Source organism: Bison bison, unplaced genomic scaffold (genome assembly GCF_000754665.1).
Source record: "Bison bison bison isolate TAMUID 2011002044 unplaced genomic scaffold, Bison_UMD1.0 scf7180017864456, whole genome shotgun sequence".
NCBI classification, from domain to species: domain Eukaryota; kingdom Metazoa; phylum Chordata; class Mammalia; order Artiodactyla; family Bovidae; genus Bison; species Bison bison.
In genome coordinates this window covers 4,931,997-4,950,904 of record NW_011495018.1, presented here as the reverse complement: position 1 = coordinate 4,950,904, position 18,908 = coordinate 4,931,997, and the positions used below count along the sequence as shown (strand labels likewise).

Here is an 18,908-nt window from a genome sequence, read left to right as displayed (position 1 = left end):
GAGCCTTCGCCAGGTGCCTGACTCCTACCCATGAGCCCTTCATTGCTCTGTGATGGCCTGTGTGGATGCTGATGACGGGGAAAGAGGGCGGGGCTGACGGCCCTTCTGCTTTGAAACTCACATTCTGCTTTTACCCTAAGGATGAACCTCAAAGTGATGGATTTACTTTTTCTTAAAAAATTATCCATCTACGTATCTAGATATCTATTTGTTTGGCTGTCCTGGATCTTAGTTGGCGCATGTGGGATCTAGTTCCCTGACCAGGAATTGAACCCAGGTCCCTTGCACTGGGAGTGCCGAGTCTCAACCACTGAACCACTGGGGACGTCCCTGAATATACTTTTGAAAAAGAATTTTGGCCAAGAGAAGGTAGCATGGCATAAAGCAAAGTCTGCATAATTGGGAGTCAGACCAATGCCCCAGGCTTGAACCCTGGGAATGACCTTGAACTAGGGTCCCCAAGCTAGTGTTCCTCATCTGTGTCCTGGTTATATGCCTGTCTCCTAGGACTCTATGAGGGCTATGGGAGGTGTAGGGTGTGAGACTCCACCCTCTTGGGTCTTCCCCTCTCCTCTTTGTTCATTGAAATAATTGCCAGTTACGTTTACTTTTAAAAGCTGCTGTTGATAACATTTCTAGTCCCCCTGACGGGGAGATAAGGCGCCCCTTGCTGAAGCACTCACACCAAAGCACGGTCTTAAGGCAGCATCAGATGGTGCCCGGCTTCCCTGCTCTGGCGGCGAGGCTCCTTGGCCTCGTCCCCACTGCTCGCAGCCTCCCTGCATTGTGGCCGCCCGGCCGAGGGCCACTTCTGATTCCGAGTACACCATCTGGTTGAGGCAGAGACCCCTCTGCACAGACCCTACACTGAATAATCCAGCTTCCCAAATGTGACCGTCTCACAACTGTGCGGAGTACCTTCATGTTCTCTTGAAAGTCAGCTTGAAAATCCAATTTTTCCCTCTTAGCCACCTGATATGGATTTTGATTATTAATGTCTGTTGTTGTCATGAATTGTGTCCCAGGGGTTGTCCTTAAAGTTGGGGCCCAAGGGACAGTCATCGTTTGGACTTTAACAGGATAATCAAGGGCCAAAAGTAGCCCATATTCTGGAAGCCCCTGCTTGGTAGCGGAGGGTGCACTGGGGTGGGGTATGTGGGCCCCGTTTAGACTTTCCCCGCCTGCTGTCTCCTCCTGGTTGTACTGGTCTCTGCAAGCTTTGTTTCTCGCCATTTGTCTCAGGAGTAAATTGGGACCGGCTGCGGGGTGGGGCGGGGCGGGGTGGGGTGTGGAGGATGTGTGGCAGAGAGTAGCATGGCACTCAGATGCTTGAAGGCCATTTGGATACATCTTTCTAACAATACCTTCTTACCACGGTTTGCCTGGTGCATTTTGAATTCTCCCAGCCTGGGGTCCTGCTCTGAGCAGGTGAAAACCCTGCCCAGGGGCATTGGGTTCCCTGCATGCCTGGGGAAGGGTAGGTTATGTGCAGGCACTTTGCAAGTTTAATTCCCCGGGAAAGATGCCACTGGCAGGTTGGGCGCGGGTTTGAACCTGGGTTATAGCGAGGATGACCCCATAGGTCAGATGTCACCCTGGATACGGCCTTCACAGTCCATTCGCCCGATGACCAGCTACTCCTTCTAGATAGCAGCTCCCAACCTTATTGGCAGCAGGGACCAGTTTCGTGAAAGACAGTTTTTCACGGACTGGGGGTAGAGGGCTGGGTGGGGTGGTTTTGGGGTGATTCAAGCACATCACACTTATTGTGCACCTTATTTCTGTGGTTGCTACATCAGCTCCACCTCAGATCATCAGGCATTGGATTCCAGAGGTTGGGGACTCCTATTCTAGGGCCTCTTTGAACTCAGGGCAGCCTCTCTCATGGAGTACTTCAGCTTCTGCTGTGTCGTGGCATCTTCACTGCATCATAAGCCACCCTCTTACCTATGGGTCATATTCCAGAAGCATGTTTGGAAGCTGTTATTTGCAATTTGAATATGTTTCCCCATTAAACAGTGTTCTGAATAGCAGGTAGGTTGGGCCCACCCACAGAATCCTCCTTAACCCTCATGTCCCTGGAGAAGAGGACTGCGAACCAGGATATTCTCAAGGTATTAAGTCACAGTAATTTCCCAGGGAGATGCGTCTCGCTGTCTCAGACTTCCTGACTCTTCAAGTTCCACCAGTCTCAGGGTAGTCCTCTGCCTGGGACTGAGGGCAGGGCACCCTGGCTTCCGCAGCGGCTGTTGCTGGGCAACCAGGAAATTGCAGCTCTCAGCGATGCAGCTTACTGAGAGCCAGGGGGACCCGTCTTTTGTTGTTCATTTCACACCAGCCAGCGATGCCTCTTCTCGGGATGGTGGCTTGTCAGGTGTGCGAGATGGAGTTGCCCCAGTTGGCGTTGAGTCCCAGATTCTCATTTGAGGGAGTCATTTTTCCGAGACCGTGATTTGTTCCTGCGAAGGTCCGATACTTAGGGAAAAGGAGTGGCTGCATTACTCATCGAGATTTGTATGAAATGTCTCTGTTCTCAGCACTATGCTGGATGCTGTGGGAGAGAGCAGACAAAGCAGGAGATGTGGTTCCTCTCCTGAATCAGCTTACTCCCGAGTAAGAAACAGAGAAATCCTGACACAGAGTGTTGTTACAGGCCAGACTGCAGTGGCTACTGGGGATTGAGAGAGCGCTGGGCACCTAGGGGCTGGTCAAGCTCCCCCTCCTCAAAGGTGTTCTCAGAAAGATACAGCTGGGCCAATTAGCAGTTTGCAGACACCTTTGAGGAGGGGAAGCTTGGCCAGCCCCCTAGGTCCCTGCTCTCTCTGACCTCTCTCATTTCCCAACATCTCAAGGGCTTCCCTTGTGGTTCAAATGGTAAAGAATCTGCCTGCAGTTCAGGAGAGCCGGGTTCCAACCCTAGGTCCGGAAGATCCCCTGGAAGAGGGCATGGCAACCCACTCTAATATTCTTGCCTGGAGAATCCCATGGACAGAGGAGCCTGGGGGGCTACAGACCATAGGGTCGCAAAGAGCCAGACACGACTGAATGACTAACATGATGATCTTTTCTCAAAAGAACAATGTAGAGGTGAACCTCAGCCTCCTTCTAATCCAAAGTGCCACTAACTTTGCTTGAACGGATTCAGATTATTAACTAGCCTCTGTTTAAAAAAAATGCTGGTAATTCTTATGAGGTAGAAAGCTCCCTTTGGAGAAGGCAATGGCACCCCACTCCAGTACTCTTGCCTGAAAAATCCCATGGGCGGAGGAGCCTGGTAGGCTGCAGTCCATGGGCTCGCGAAGAGTCGGATTCGACTGAGCGACTTCATTTTCACTTTTCACTTTCATGCATTGGAGAAGGAAATGGCAACCCACTCCAGTGTTCTTGCCTGGAGAATCCCAGGACGGCGGAGTCTGGTGGGCTGCCGTCTATGGGCTCGCACAGAGTTGGACACGACTGAAGCGGCTTAGCAGCAGCAGCAGCAGCAGAAAGCTCCCTTAACCCCAGGACTGAGAGCATGACTGAGCAGGATGTAGCCTTTCTCATGACTTCCCTTTTGATTAGAAATTAAAATGTGTCAGCTTTCTTGATGGATGACTAAAATGTTCATCTCTTTGATGGATGGCTGCTGCAGGTCTTCCTGCTGGCCATCATGCTAAGTGCTTTTTCCATGTCTTACTATTTAATTCTTGCACCAACCCTGTGACTAGGGAACCATGCACCCATTGTTCAGATAGGAAAACTGAGGTGAAGGTACTTGTCCAAGGTCATAAAGCGGTTCTTGCTGCTGTTGAGTTGCGCAGTCATGTCTGTTTGTGACCCCATGGACTGCAGCATGCCAGGCTTCCCTGTCCTTCATCATCTCCTGGAACTTGCTCAAACTCATGTCTATTGAGTTGGTGATGCCATTGAACCATCTAATCCTCTGTCATCCCCTTCTCCTCCTGCCTTCAATCTTTTCCACCATCAATGTCTTTTCTAATGAGTCAGTTCTTCACATCAGAAGGCCAAAGTTTTGGAGCTTCAGCTTCAGCATCAGTCCCTCCAATGAATATTCAGGATTGATTTCCTTTAGGAATAACTGGTTTGATCTCCTTGCTGTCCAAGGGACTCTCAAGAGTCTTCTCCAACACCACAGTTCAAGAGCATCAATTCTTTGGTGCTCAGCCCTCTTTATGGTCCAACTCTCAGCATGGCCCAACTGATGCTTGAATCTATGCTATTCCAAATACACTAGGATGTCCCCCTGCATTTTCCTGTTTGTAACTCTTACCTTCAACACCTGTGCTTGGGTGAGGCCATATAAATGAGAATGTGTGTTTGGTGCTTATCACCTTTTATGTGGTTTGATCTTTATGGGGTTTCCCTGATTGCTCAGATGGTAATGCAGAAGACCTGGGTTTGATCCCTGGGTCAGGAAGATCCCCTGGAGGAGGGCATGGCTACCCACTCCAGTATTCTTGCCTGACAGTAATGCAGGAGACCTGGGTTCGATCCCTGGCTTGGGAAAGTCCCCTGGAGGAGGGCATAGCTTCCCACTCCAGTATTCTTGCCTGGGAAACCCCAGGAACAGAGGAGGTTGGCAGGCTACAGTTCATGGGGTTGCAAAGAATCTGACATGACTGAGCGACTGACGCTTTCACATCCTTAAATTATAATTGTCTTGTGTTCACTGAAATTCTACTTTATTGCCAAAATTATGTTTTTCTTTTCAGTATTGACTAGGGTTTTTTTTTTAATAGAGACAGTGTCTGTAGCAGAAGCTCATTCCTGATGAGCATAAACAGTACATTCGATGTGTCTTGCTAGTTGTGTTTCTTCACGTAATGGGATATTAATATGACTTCAAGTGAGAGTTGTGTAGCCCCACGTCTTTTCCTCGAGATGTTTTGGAGTCTGTCTTCATGCCTTAAACAAAATCATTTCTCAACATTGTCTTACACAATGTCTTTAGTCTGCAAAAACCAATGCATTCAACTTGTGGTTTTTCTGTTAGAAAACAAACATAAAGACTCCGGAAAGGCCCAGCCTTGGTGAGGGCAGCAGGCTCAGTACAGCAGTGGCCAGCGTCCTGTCTCCTTCAGGGACTGCCCCCTTGCATTCTCAGCACTGCGTTTGAGTTGGTTATTTTATATCGCATGCCCAGGCGCTCAGTCATGCCCGACTCTTTGCGACCCCTTGGACTGTGGCTCGCTGGGCTCTTCTGTCCACGGGATTTCCCAGGCAAGAATACTGGGGTGGGTTGCCAGTTCCTCCTCCAGGGGATCTTCCCAACCCAGGGATTGAACCCAGATCTCCTGCGTCTCCCCCATTGCAGGCAGTTTCTTTACTGCTGAGCCATCGGGGAGGCCCGTATTTTATATTATTTTATCTTAAAAAGTAAGAGTCTTATTCTCAAGCAGGGAATAGCCTCTGGGGAGAAGCTGCCAGGAGCGGCTTTGCAGGCCCGCTGCTGCTCTGATTTGCCTTCTTGGAGGTGGAAAGGCTGGTCTTCTTTCATGGGCTCCTAGCTGCCTTTCTGAAGCTTTTGTTTGTAAATCATTTCATGGTAAATGTAATTGAAAGTAATGAATTCAGCTGCACTGGGCATCAAGGATGCCTCTAGAAAAGTATTGAAATATTTAGCTGGCGAACATTTCCAAATAGACTTGGTTTTTCTGTTCAAAAAGTGATGTTGGAGAACTGATGTGATGGGTGCATGAGGGGGACCGGGTCCTTGCTGGGAGGAACTGATTGTCATTTCCCGTTTTCAGTGGACCTGCTGGGGCTCCTGAAGTGGCGATCTAACACCAACCTGCTGCAGCAGAACCTGAGGCAGCTGATGAAGGTGGACGGCGGAGAGGTGGTGAAGGTAACACGTAGTCCTAAAGTGTAGGAACAGGGGTCGGTGCGGCCTCCTAGGACAGCCACGCCTCCAAGACACGGGGGTTCGGTTTCACATTGTGGTGGGAGAGCAGGCCACATGAATGATTTGGTTCCTCGATGCAGATCGAAGGGATGCCCACACCCTGCTGTAGTCTTTCGAGTGTGTGGTAGCATCGTGTCAGAAAAGCTAGCTACGATATAAAATGGGTAACCAACAGGGACCTTGTGTACAGCACAGGGGACTAAGCTCATTATTTTATAAAAACCTGTAATGGAAAAGAATTTTAAAAACTATAACATATAATATATTATATAATGTATTATGTACGATATATGATACACATATAACATATATGTGTGTTTATATGTACATGGATATATATGTACTGAACCACTGGGCTGTACACCTGAAACGAACACATTGTAAATAAACTGTACTTCAGTAAAAACACCCCCCCCCGATAAACCTTCCAAAATTAAAAAAAATCATGTCCATACCTTAATTAAAAATACCTTGTTGAGAGAAGTGCTGTCACCCTAATCTTCAGTGGTTGATAACCCTTTTGCAGTAGTCATATCAGAGATCGCTGATCACATCACCACCACAAATATAGCAATGAAGAAGCTGGAAATAACGTGAAAATTATCAAAACGTGACCTAGAGACACCGAGTGAGCGAGTGCTGTTGGAAAAACGGGGCCGATAAACTTGCTGGATCCAGGGTTGTCACAAACCTTGGGGTGGTAAAAACCAGCATGCCTGCCGAGTGCGATGAAACGCGGTCTGCCCGTGTGGGGCTCTGGCTCTGACCCCTTAAACCACCAGCATCTTCGGGATGTTGACGCATGCCTCTAGGAGGACAGTCCTCCTTGGACCCTGGTCGGGGAGGGTGGCCTGGCTTCACTGTGAGGGAAATGGTCTTGGGAATCAACTGAGTCTAGGACTCTGGGTTCTCACTGTGGGGCTACCGTAGTTTGAATAACCTCGTTTAAGCCTTGCTTTCCCTGCCATAGCCTGTGTCTTTGCTGGGCTTTCCTGGTGGCTCAGACAGTAAATAATCTGCCTGCAATGCAGGAGACCTGGGTTCAATCCCTGGGCTGGGAGGATCCCCTGGAGAAGGGAATGGCCACCCACTCTAGTATTCTTGCCTGGAGGATTCTATGGATAGAGGAGGAGCCTGGCAGACTACAGTCCATGGGGTCACAAAGTCGGACACGACTAAGCTACTAACACACGCACTTTCCCTGCTGTAAAGTGGACAGGACCAGAGTGCCGTGTTCAGATGACCGTCGTGGAGGCTGCGTAAGGTTCTGGCCCTGGGAGGCGGTCCAAGGGTGTCACGATTTATGGTCATCACTGTCCTGCCGTCCTGGCTCTCAACTCACGCAGAAGCCCTGTCGTCGATGTGGAGAACTGCATGGTGTGTCCGTGAAGTCGCAGTCTTCAGTCTTAGCTGCTTTCCCCCTCTGCAGCCTTGGTTTATTTCTTAGCCTCTCACAGCGCAAGCTCTGGAGCAATGCTGGCTGCCCTCCTGAATCTTCATCTGCGATTGGACAGTCAGACTGGTGTGATCGGAGGTCCCTTGGAATGCTCAAGTTTGGTCCTTGTTGGCACTTTTGATATTTTCTTCAGGCCCTGCTTGTCTCCCGTCTGCTCGGTGACTCCTCCTTGTATGGAAGGCAGTGCCTGTCTGTGGCCACTGGGCTCCACCCGGGCTGGTGGCAGCAGGCTGGCCCCCCTGAGCAGGCTCCCTGCTGCCACGTCTGTGCTGCTGCCTCAGTCCCGTACCCTCCGTGAGATGCTTGCGGAGGGAGACAACCTTATCTCTCTAAAAATTAATTACTTCAAATGGTCTCAATTAAACAGCAGTGTGGTTAGCTTCAGTATAAATTAATTCGGTGGCGTCGCTCTCCTGAATTCATTGTATAACCATTCAAACATATCCTTGCTAATCTTCAAAGTTTAATCATCTTTTCCTGGCCCTTGTCTTCTTCTCTGGGCTTGGACAATGTTAATTGTATTTTAAACTTCCCAGGGTTCTATGAATTCCCTAATTCAGATGAAAACTGGCTGAATAACTTCACAGCACTTCTTTAAAAGACCTGCAGTTAATGAAATTGTGTCCTCTTTCATTTTGCGGCCCCTGTATCACATCAGGGATTACTTGTATTTCTGTTGAACTTTTGTTACACTGACCAGGGATAATCTAGAGCCATCTGGTTTTATTGCCTTCCTCTGTTCCTTTTAGCTGATCTATTATCATCTCCTATTGTTCATCCCTGGAGGTGATTTTTCACCTCTCTCGTGACCCTTCCTGTGTCCACTGGAACTGCCCAGGCCTGGAGGACCGGTCTGGCCCTTACCTGGAAGGTTTATTCTTTCCAGTCACCAGCATGTCTTAAATACCCTTAGGCCTAGAGTGGAGAACGGACTCATCTGAGGACCACACAGGGTCCCAGCCTGCATGGGGGGCTGCTTTCCATTATATGGAAGAACATTTATAGGCTGTGCATCTTATTCCACTTATTTAAGACTCCCCTTTTGTGTATTTGTAACTTTGTTCTTAAGATTTTTTTTTTTTTGGATGTGTACCGTTTTTTTAGGAACTCTTTAGAGGAATTAAAGAACCTCTTGATGAGGGTGAAAGAGGAGAGTGAAAAAGCTGGCTTGAAACTCAACATTAGAAAAACTAAGACCATGGCATTCAGTCCCATCACTTCATGGCAAGTAGAATGGGAGAAAGTGGAAGCAGTGACAAATTTTCTTTTCTTGGGCTCCAAAATCAATGAGGACAGTAACTGCAGCCACGAAATTAAAAGGCACTTGCTCCTTGGAAGAAAAGCTATGACAAATCTAGACAGCGTATTAGAAAGCAGAGACATCACTTTGCCAACAAAGGTCCATATAGTCAAAGCTATGATTCTTCCAGTAGTCATGGACAGATGTGAGAGTTGGGCCATAAAGAAGACTGAGCGCCACACAATTGATTTTTTTGAATTGGGGTGCTGGAGGAGACACTTGAGAGTCCCTTGGACAGCAAGGAGATCAAAGCAGTCAATCCTAAAGGAAATCAACTCTGAATATTCATTGGAAAGACTGATGCTAAAGCTGAAGCTCCAATACTTTGGCCACCTGATGCAGAGAATCAACTCATTGGACAAGACTCTGATGCTGGGAAAGATTGATGGCAAGAGGAGAAGGGAGTGGCAGAGGATGAGATGATTAGATGGCATCACGGATTCAATGGCCATGAATTCGTGCAAACTCTGGGAGATAGTGGAGGACTGGGAAGACTGGTGTGCTGTAGTCCATGTGGTCGCAGAGCTGGACACAGCTTAGCAACTGAACAACAGCAACATTTTTTAGAGTCTTTATCAACTTTATTATACTATTGCTTCTGTTTTGTCTTTTGGTTTTTTGGCCTCAAGGCGTATGTGACCTAAGCTCCCTGATCAGGGATTGAACCTGTACCCATTTGTACTGGAAGATGAGGTCTTAACCACTGGACCACCGGAGAAGTCCCTGTGTATTTGTAACTTTTACTGGAAAGATGACATTGCCTGATAGACTGTTGAAAGTATTTGGTCATTTGGAAAAAGTGACATTGCTTGAAGAAAATATTTGTTCCTATGAAAATGGCGATCGTGGTTTCCAGTGGATGGTCTTGGAGAGAGTGGGAGTCAAAAGCAGCCCTTTCAGGCCTTGGGTGGGGCCCACCCTCAGGACACTCCTGTCCCTGCAGTGCTGCAGCGATCCAGGCCCCGGCCCCTGTTTCTGTGCCATTCATCTGGGTGGGGCGGGTGGACCTATTTCCTCGAACTGTGCCAAGCCAGGGATTGGCACCTGGTGAGTCTCTTGGCAGGAACATTGGGCTTTTAGCAGATGGCATCAAGTTTTGACCTTTGCAAAGCATTTACAATCTGAAAATGATGGGAAATGATACAAAAGTAATGAAGGTGGTGCAGGATTACATAATTACGGAGTTGACAGAACCACGGATGTCTAGGCCAGAATGCCTCCTGGTCCGGCTGGTCTCATTCCCCTGCCCATTTCTGTGTGACACTTCCTGGCACGGAATAGGGGGTCGGAGGCACAGTGGGACAGAACGAGGATTTTATGCCTGATGGGTCTCGGATTGCTTGCTAGGTCTGGGAGCTTGTCGTCTCTTGGGAAGAAGAGCTTTGTTAGTTGTTCAGTCATGTCTGACTCTGCAACCCCATAGACTGCAGCCCGCTAGGCTCCTCTGTCCATGGACTTCTCCGGGCAAGGATACTGGAGTGGGTAGCCATTCCTTTCTCCAAGGGATCTTCCGACCCAGGGATCAAACTCCATCTCCTGCATCATCAGGCAATTCTTTACCTCTGAGCCACCAGGGAAGAGCTGTGGGACCCTGAATGTGCAAGCTTCCACAGCTTGGGGAGCTAAGGGGTGAGCTCTGGTGGGAGGGCAGGTCTTTGGTTTCTCAGTCTCGAGATCCTCTGGGGACATGAGAGGCCCTGGAGTTCTGTGTGTGGGCCGAGCAGCCGAGGAAGACCTGGTCCAGGGATCTCACACAGCCACTCCTCTGTCCTAGCTGTGGGGCTGTCTCACTTACTCCTTGTGTTCTTAATAACCACGTGATCGAGACATAGTTCACATACCAGAAAACACCCTTTTAATTCATACAGTTCACTGGTTTTTCAGTATATCCACAAAGTTGTGCAACTACCTGAACGATCTTATTTCAGAACATTTCCATCACCAGAAAAAGAAACCCTGTACCTGTTGGCCATCACTCCACTCTGCCTGCCACCAGCTGTCTTCATAGACTTGACTATTCCAGCTACTTTATGTAAATCGAGTGACAATATATAACATCTTTTCTTATTAACTTCTTTTCCTGAGTACAACGCTTTCCAGGCAGGTGGTGGCATGTATCAGAACTTCATTCCTTTTTCTGTTTAAATAATAAATACTGCACTGTATGGATATGCCACAGTTTATGGGCTTTCCCAGGTGGTGCTCGTGGTAAAGAACCTGCCTGCCAGTGCAGGTGACATAAGATACAAGGGTTCAATCCTTGGGTCAGAAAGATCCCCTAGAGGAGGAAATGGCTACCCACTCCAGTACTCTTGCCTGGAGGATCCCGTGGATAGCGAGCCTGGCAGGCTGCAGTTCATGGGGTTGCAAAGAGTCAGACCCAACTGAGGTGACTTAGCATGCAAGCATTCCATTCATTAGGTGATGGACGTTGGGTTGTTTCTGCGTTTTGACCATGGTGAATAAAGCTCCTCTGAATATGTGCCCACATTTTTGTGTAGATACACGTTTTCCATTCTTTTGGTTTCATACCCAGGAATGAGATTATTGAGTTGCATGGTAAATCTACATTTAACTCTTTGATGGATTGTCAGTTGGTTTTCCAAAGCCATTGCCTCATTCTACATTTCTACCAGTATATATATCAGGGCTCCGGTTTCTCTCTGCCTTTCTCATGCCTAACTGTTGTCCATCTGTTTGATGATAGTCACCACGCTCTGGATGAAGTGATAGCTCACCCTGGTTTCAGTGTGCAGATCCATAGTGACTTCACCATGAACATACACATACTTCATTCCCTTGCATGGTCACTAGTCCACCGTATGGCATTTTGCCCTACCCCACCCACAGGGAACTCATTACTTCCAATGCAGTCTTTAGTTCATCTTATACTTCTTTCTAGGGAGAACAGGGGAAGGACTCAAAGACAATTTCTAGTGTGACATAACTTTGAAGTCTCCTAATTTTTTCAAAATTATATTCCTAGTATTTTGTCATTCTATGCTGTAATATTTATTTGGTGACATAGTAGGCTATAATAGGATTTCTAAATTACTGTTACATAAATTAAGCACTTCCTGGCCCTGCTCTGTACCCCAGTTTCAGAATCACATAGCACCTGTACTTACAGAAGATCCTTTATTAAACTAGAATTTCTCCCTTTGTGGAACTGCCCACTCGCTAGCTCAGGTCCCACCCAGGGTGAACGGGATAAGTCAGATTCAGTCTTCCTGGGGTTGCTGTTGAACTCCTGGTCTTGGTGAAAACCAGGAGAAGGGTTGGAGAGGTCCCATGGGGGGTGGGGGATGAGCTCTGTGCATTTCCTTGCTGCGCATCCTCCACTTAACTTAGGGTGGCTTGTCTTTGTTCTGAATTCACTCATCTCAGATTTTTGTCACATGTGTGTCGTGGCCGTGAAGAATCAGTAGGTGCTGTTCGGGAAAGCTGGGTGTTGGGAGTTCTGCCAAAGGTGATCGGCTGGGGAGAGTTGGAGAGTTGGTATCGCCTGTTGACTTTTTGTGTCCCTCCAGTTCCTCCAGGACACCTTGGATGCCCTCTTCAACATCATGATGGAGAACTCGGAGAGCGAGACCTTTGATACGTTAGTGTTTGATGCTCTGGTAAGGGACCTTGACTTTGCATCTGCTTAGAAATTACGGGGCTTTCATGTTGCAACCTTTGAAGCTGGGGCGGGAGCCTTCACAGTAACCTTGAAAACGTTTTCAGTTGTAAGCCCAATCAAAGCAAATGAATTGAGAGGTAGAAAGTTTCTTGTAATGTAGTGCTGTAGTTTGGGATGTAATTGTCAGCGGAAGAAGAGAGAAACTGGCTGGCCAGCCTGTGTCTGAAAATGTTAGTGCCCAGGTGACTCGCACAGAGGTGCAGGTGATTCAGCTGAAGATTCCAAAATGGTTTGCATCTCTTTTGCTAATGAAAATATTAATTTAACAGGTATTTATCATTGGACTAATTGCTGATAGAAAATTTCAGCATTTTAATCCTGTTTTGGAAACCTACATTAAGAAACACTTTAGTGCAACCTTAGCCTACACGTAAGTTGTTTTTTGTTGTTTTAAAACCAGTTCTTCTTTTTGTATCTTTGTTAAGACTCTTTTCCGTGTACTTTTGCCTATGGTTCTACATTTCCCTTCCCCAATGGTGAGTTTCCTGGAATCATTTTTATTACTGTTTTCCTCTTAACAGACCTAAAAATCTTGGAAAAGATAGGGGATGCATTATAGGATTCTGGAATAAATTCTTGTTCTTCTCTACACCTTTCTTTTGTCTTTGAGTTGTTCCCTCTATGTTTGATGAAATGGATATATGGATACAGAGTGCTTGCCACACTGCAGCTTCCTCACAGCCATTTGATGAATGAATGAATGGATGTGGTCTTGTCTTGAGATTATTGGTTATTTAGTGTGAATATTAATAAAATTCAGTCTTATACTTTTCAATCTATTTCTTCACTCTTTATTTTTTAAGGTTGCAGGTGATTTGTTTATTTTTGCTCTGCTGGATCAAGCTGGATAAAATAATTTTTTTTTTCTTTTAAAGTGGTTTAGTGATGTTTAAAGAGGCAGAATGTTAATGTTGTTCAGATAAAACATCTGCAGGTTTGGCAATTATTTTTAAACTTCATCTGGATATTGGCTTTTAATACTCCTACATTTCTTTCTTTTAAAAATTTTTTTCTTTACATAGTTGTTTTTATTGAAGTGGCATTGATTTGAAAGGTGGTGTTAGTTTCAGGTTTACAGCAGAGTGATTCAGTTATGTGTGTGTGTATAATATATACATATATTCCTTTTCAGATTCTTTTTGCTCTTTAAAGAGTTCCTCTCCTCTGTTCCAGAAGCTTCAGCTCTGACTAACTAGGATTCTGACTCCCCACCCAGCTGTTCTGCACTCACCTAGCTGCTCCCTACCTGGCCCCCTCTCGGGTCCCTGGGAGTAGGGCTCCCAGGGGAAGGTGTGGAGCCTGGTGTCAAGGCCACAGCCCTGGGACTTGCTGCCACGGCTTGTGTTACCACGGTCACTTGCAAACTTAGGTTGCTTCGCGTCTCTGAGCTTCAGCCTTCTTATCTGCACAACAGCACGGTTGTAGCTTTTCTTGAGAATTTTAATAAGTTCTTAACGTGTCAAGTGTTTGGAATAATCCATGGCACTTAGCACCAAGCAGTAGTTATATTCCGTTATTATTAGAATTATTAGGGCGAGTTCCTCGTTCTCTCACAGTGGGATTTATTGGCACTGATTCAGACTGTTTTCTGTGTGAGCTGCAGTGAAAAAGAAAGGTTTAATATTTTAAAGAACATTTCACTTAGATTCCTTAGAAATGATTCCCTTTTAGGGCCAGGAACTTGAATCGAAGTTCCCATCTGTGTCTTGCCCCTACTTAGGTCAAAACCTGTTGTCCCTGGCTGCGGGAACTCAAGGTTAGCGGGCCTGTCCCTGGGTCTCGGACTCTTCTGTATCTTCAGTAGTGCTTGTTTATTGTAGGGCTGCTGGTGGAGCCCCACGTGGCCAGGAAGCAGGGGTGTCCTCAGGCACACAGGGCAAGCTGTGACAAGCTTGCTGCTTGCTGGCTAATCAACCTTTGTTTAAGACCTTCAGTTCTCTCTGTGGAGAAGCCCAGTTGGCCCGCACTTCAGACCTGCAGACTGCTGGTCGGGTGGCACCATCTCGCTATAGCAACCAAAAGGAGTCAGTGCAGGGTTCGGGGTGGGGCCTGAATGCTGCTCTGGGTCCCATGTGACCTCCTGCTGTGTCACCGCCACCATCCTCCTTTACTGAAACTGGGCCCAACAACTGTTCTCAGATTAGAGTTTTTACTTTCATTTTAGAAAGTCAGAACGGTGGCAAGGTCACCGTGCTGCAGGCCAGGTCCTCTTTCTGGCGTCCCCTTGCCCTTATTCTCAAAGGGGGAAGCATACCTGGGGAGCATTGGGCAGGTTAGTCCATGGAAGACACAGAAAGTACCATCTTACTGTTAAGTTACAACAGGATGGAGCCAAGAATCCGTATCCTCTCGTCCAGTCTGTCATCTGCAGAAAAATTTTTAATTTCGGAAAATAAGTGTTCTTATCTTGTTTTGACTAACCAGCAACCCCAAGTGGTTCTTCAGCCGTTGGAATCTGAGCATTTCGCCTTGAAATGCCAGAGGAGATAATTGAGGTTCAAGCAGTTCTAACGCAATCAGGAAGGCTGCCTCTGCCCTAATGAAGTGTTTGCAGCGTTCTCCAGCCCAGGGGACATTCTAGTACCAAGCATCATCACAAACAGTCTCTCCCCTCCCCTGCTTGGGGGGGAGGTGGGCGGAGGCTTAGATTAGATTCCCATCCAGGCAGTTTCTTTACCTCTTTCCTTTGATAAATGTTGAGATCTGGAGCCTTTCTTTGCAAACAACTCTGAGAAGAAATTAACGAAGACTAGAGGCAATGGGTGTTACTTCTTAGCTTTCTAAGTCACAGAGCAGGTGCTTGCTGTATGGGTGGTTCACGGGGCAGAGTGACCAGGGCTGGTCCAAGCCAGGAGGGAGGGAGGCGTCAGCTTTTGGGACGGTTCTTCCCCAAAACCAGCAGGACGTGCTCCTTCTGTGCACAGACCTGCCTTTCCCGGAGCTGGTTCGGGCCTCCTCCCCACTGAACCGATGCCCCATTGGTCTGGTCCTCTCACCTGGGGCCGAGCAGTTTGGTCTTTCTATAGTTACAAGTGGTGTGACGGGTGTGGATTCGGGTCCTGTGACTTCCTGATTTATTTTCTGATTCTGGGCCATGCTTTCCTTCTTTTTGTTCTTTCCTTTGACTGAACTTTTGGAAGGATTTCCAAAATCTGTTTCTATGGAATGAATGTGAAAAGTGAAAGTGTCAGTCGGTCAGTCATGTCTGACTCTTTGCGACCCCATGGACTGTAGCCCACCAGGCTCCTCTTATCCATGGGATTCTCTGGGCGAGAATACTGGACTGGGTAGTCATTCCCTTCTCCAGATGGAATGTATATTTCTTGGGCTATCAGTAGGGTTTAAGAGAACAGGGTGTGTGGGGCTGTCAGTTTGGGAATGTATGTTGTTAAACTGGGTGAAACAGCTTTTATGCCCGGACTTGAGAGGCTCTGCCAGGCCTCGAGAACCATCACAAGACTTGTAAGGGTAGATACCTTCCCAGGGTCGGGACCAGGGGAACCTAACGGGAGGGGATCTTTCTGGCCTCACTTCTTCAGGACACACTGCCAGGAAGGCTCCTGTGACAGCATTGTGAGGTTTCTTGAGTTCTTCATCTTGATCAGTGTTAGAAATGACTTCACATCCACTCAGTCGTCCCACAGCCTTTTTATTGTGATTTATCAGTAAAATCGTTTCTCTTAGGTTCTTCCGAGGTCATCCACGAGGCAAGTTTCAGTTGCTCTTATGAGTGACTTGGACTAATCTCAAATAACAAGCTGGTGCACACTGGCTCCTAACTTAACGAGAAGAGCTGTCAGTACCTTGGAGGTTGTTGTTTGTTGTTGTCTTTTATGAATATTTAAAAGCTAGAAGGAATTCTTGTTGATTACTGAAAAAGTTAGGGGGTGGAGATGTTTAGTTTGGGGGTAATTTTGTTGGTTGTTGTCATACAAGTTTTACATATGTTGCTAGTTTTTGAAGTTACAGTGTAGCCAAATGCACCACAAGCTGAAAATACACTGAAGTGATTTAATTATTCCTTTATGATTTAAAAGGCTTGACTTGAAGATTATTAGTTTATGGGCCAGTAGTTGGCTCCGTGGTAGAGAACCTGTCTGCCAATGCAGGAGATGTGAGTTCAGTCTCTGGGTTGGGAAGATCCCCTGTAGGAGGAAATGGCAATCCACTCCAGTATTCTTGCCTGGGAAATCCCATGGACAGAGGAGCCTGGCATACTACTGTCCATGGGGTCATGAAGAGTCAGACATGACTGAGCGTACATGCACAGAGGTAGAAAATGTAGACATTTGGACAGAATTAAAAACTGATTATTACTCTTACTGCCTCTATCATTTGAAAATAGCACTCAATTGAAAAAAAAGAGCATTATGAAAACAGATATGTCTGTAAAGAAAACCCCTTTGATTTTGTTGTTGAGCATTGGAATGCTAGATCACCCACCGAGTCCTGGGCTTCTCCATCTGCAAATTAGGGGTAAAACTGAACACTTGTCATACAGTGTTGCTGTGGAGAATAAATTATATAATACTCTTAAATGCTTAGGAGGACATCTAAAACTTAGAAAATGCTTGTTAAATGCTCAGATCTCGCTCCTCTGAGAGTTGTTTTATGGGTCACTTTTAATCTGTTTCGAATACATTTCACAAATATGCACATACTGATAATTTGTGAACCCAGCTAAAAAGAACCCAAATATCCACTTGTATATTTCTGCCCCAGTTAAGAAATGAGATACTGTAGTCGTCTGAATTTGTTGATATGTGTTTCCGTTCCAAACAGGAAGCTGACGAAAGTTTTGCGGAACTATGTGGACAATGCCGAGAAGCCGGGAATAAGTGACCAGCTGTATAAAGCCATGAAGGCTTTAGAGTACATCTTCAAGTTCATCGTGCGTTCCCGGATCCTGTTCAACCAGTGCGTGTCCCCGTGCCAGCTCTCCAGAGGGCTGGGAGGAGACCCTTTTCTTCCTTCCTTCCTTCCTTCCTGCGTCTTCTCCCTTCCCCTGCCTCGTTCTTCTTTGCCTCTCTCTCCTCCTCCCCTTCCTTTCCCTGCGGTCTAGCAGAACATGGCAGTTAACAGACAGCAATTCTGGGCTGGAGCTGTCCACGCTCACCCTAACTGCTCCCCAGTGGAGTAAAAGGCAAGCTCTCTGAGTTTGAGTCTTGAGCCCTGAGTCTGAACTGTATGCCTGTGAGTCAAACATTGTCTCCTGAAAGCATTGGCATTTTGTCCGACACAGTACAGACTGAACACCCAGAGTTCTACAGTTCTTTTCAGTGTTATTTTACAGAGGAAAAAAACCCCTTGAAGAACACACAAAATTAAAACAAGCCACATCAACAATAATAAACAGCAAGGTAAATTAACTCACCTGGGAAGATGGTGGGGCTTCCGCCCTCTTTCCTTCAACTAGAATCATGTTTTGTTTCTAGAGAGAGGTTCCTATACACGAAATGGCCTTGTGCACGGACATTCAGTGTTTTAACTTAGGGATGTGTTTCATGGATTATCTGGGCAAATTTATGAGTTGTTTTCAAACTTTAAAGTGGATTGGGGTATTTCCGATCCACTTTAAAATAATGACTTCATCATTTTATAGAGAACATTAGTGTTTTTTCCTAGATATCTATAGATGAAAGAATGGGGCTAAAATAAATGAGGTTTCAGTCGGTCCACAACGTTTAGCTCTGAATGCAGAGAGGAGAAGCAGGGGTAGGTGGGACGCTGGGGCGTTGAAGCCGACTCCTGCTGCTGCTGTTTGCGGAGGCTCCTGCTTAGGGTGCCCTACAGTGGGTGATGCTGCTCCTTGTCAGTTATGGGAGGGTGATATTCTCGTGTGAGTCCGAAACACAGAGATGGAGTTTAAGAATCAGTGTCCCTCTGATTCACAGAGTACATGTCACCTTTAAAAGCACAGCCCTCTTGAAACGTATCAGTGAATATGGGGAATTGAGGGAGTGTGGACCCAAGTCGGTACCTCCTTATTGACTCTTCATTTTGTTGGCCTGAAGTTGGCTTTCCAGAACAGCCAGGGAGAGAGGGGAGGTATTCACGAACCAGTCTCGTGTACCCTGTGGGGCACGTAAGCCAGAGGAGCAGGAGACTGTGTGTAGAGCTGTAAGAGTCACAAACGGGGTGGTGCCCTCCACTGATCAGTGGCCACAGCCCCTGTGTTACTGGACAAGGATGGCCTGTGCTGTGGTCATTCTACGGTTCCTGTGAGTTCAGACCCGTGGTTTGAGGCCGTCATGCTCTGCTCCTTGACTGAAGAATACACTCTTTTACTTTGCTTATCATGGATAGGTGTGAATCTTGATGAGGGTCACGAAGCTTTCTGTTTTTGTCAGGGTGAAACCTGTTGATGATTTTCTCACTGTCAAGGTGTGAAAGATGACTAAGAAAGTAGGGTGTTTTTTTTTCTCTGTATTTTATCATATTTTTCAGTAAAATTGCTTCTACAAAAAGGAACTTTTTGGAAGCCCATGGTAGAGACCTAACAAAAGCAGAAGATATTAAGAAGAGATGGCAAGAATACACAGAAGAACTGTACAAAAAAGAT

The 18,908-nt window shown here is 46.7% G+C and overlaps 1 protein-coding gene across 1 annotated transcript in view; it reads left to right on the top strand.

The window, feature by feature from the left end:
- The window catches only part of DOCK1 (dedicator of cytokinesis 1), a 570,389-nt gene that overhangs the window by 114,016 nt on the left and 437,465 nt on the right, over positions 1 to 18,908 (top strand). Inside the window, exons 19-22 of the mRNA XM_010859569.1 lie at positions 5,754 to 5,851; positions 12,195 to 12,284; positions 12,616 to 12,716; positions 17,129 to 17,263. Of these exons, the coding sequence (XP_010857871.1) occupies positions 5,754 to 5,851; positions 12,195 to 12,284; positions 12,616 to 12,716; positions 17,129 to 17,263 (424 nt within the window). The remainder of the gene's footprint in view (positions 1 to 5,753; positions 5,852 to 12,194; positions 12,285 to 12,615; positions 12,717 to 17,128; positions 17,264 to 18,908) is intronic.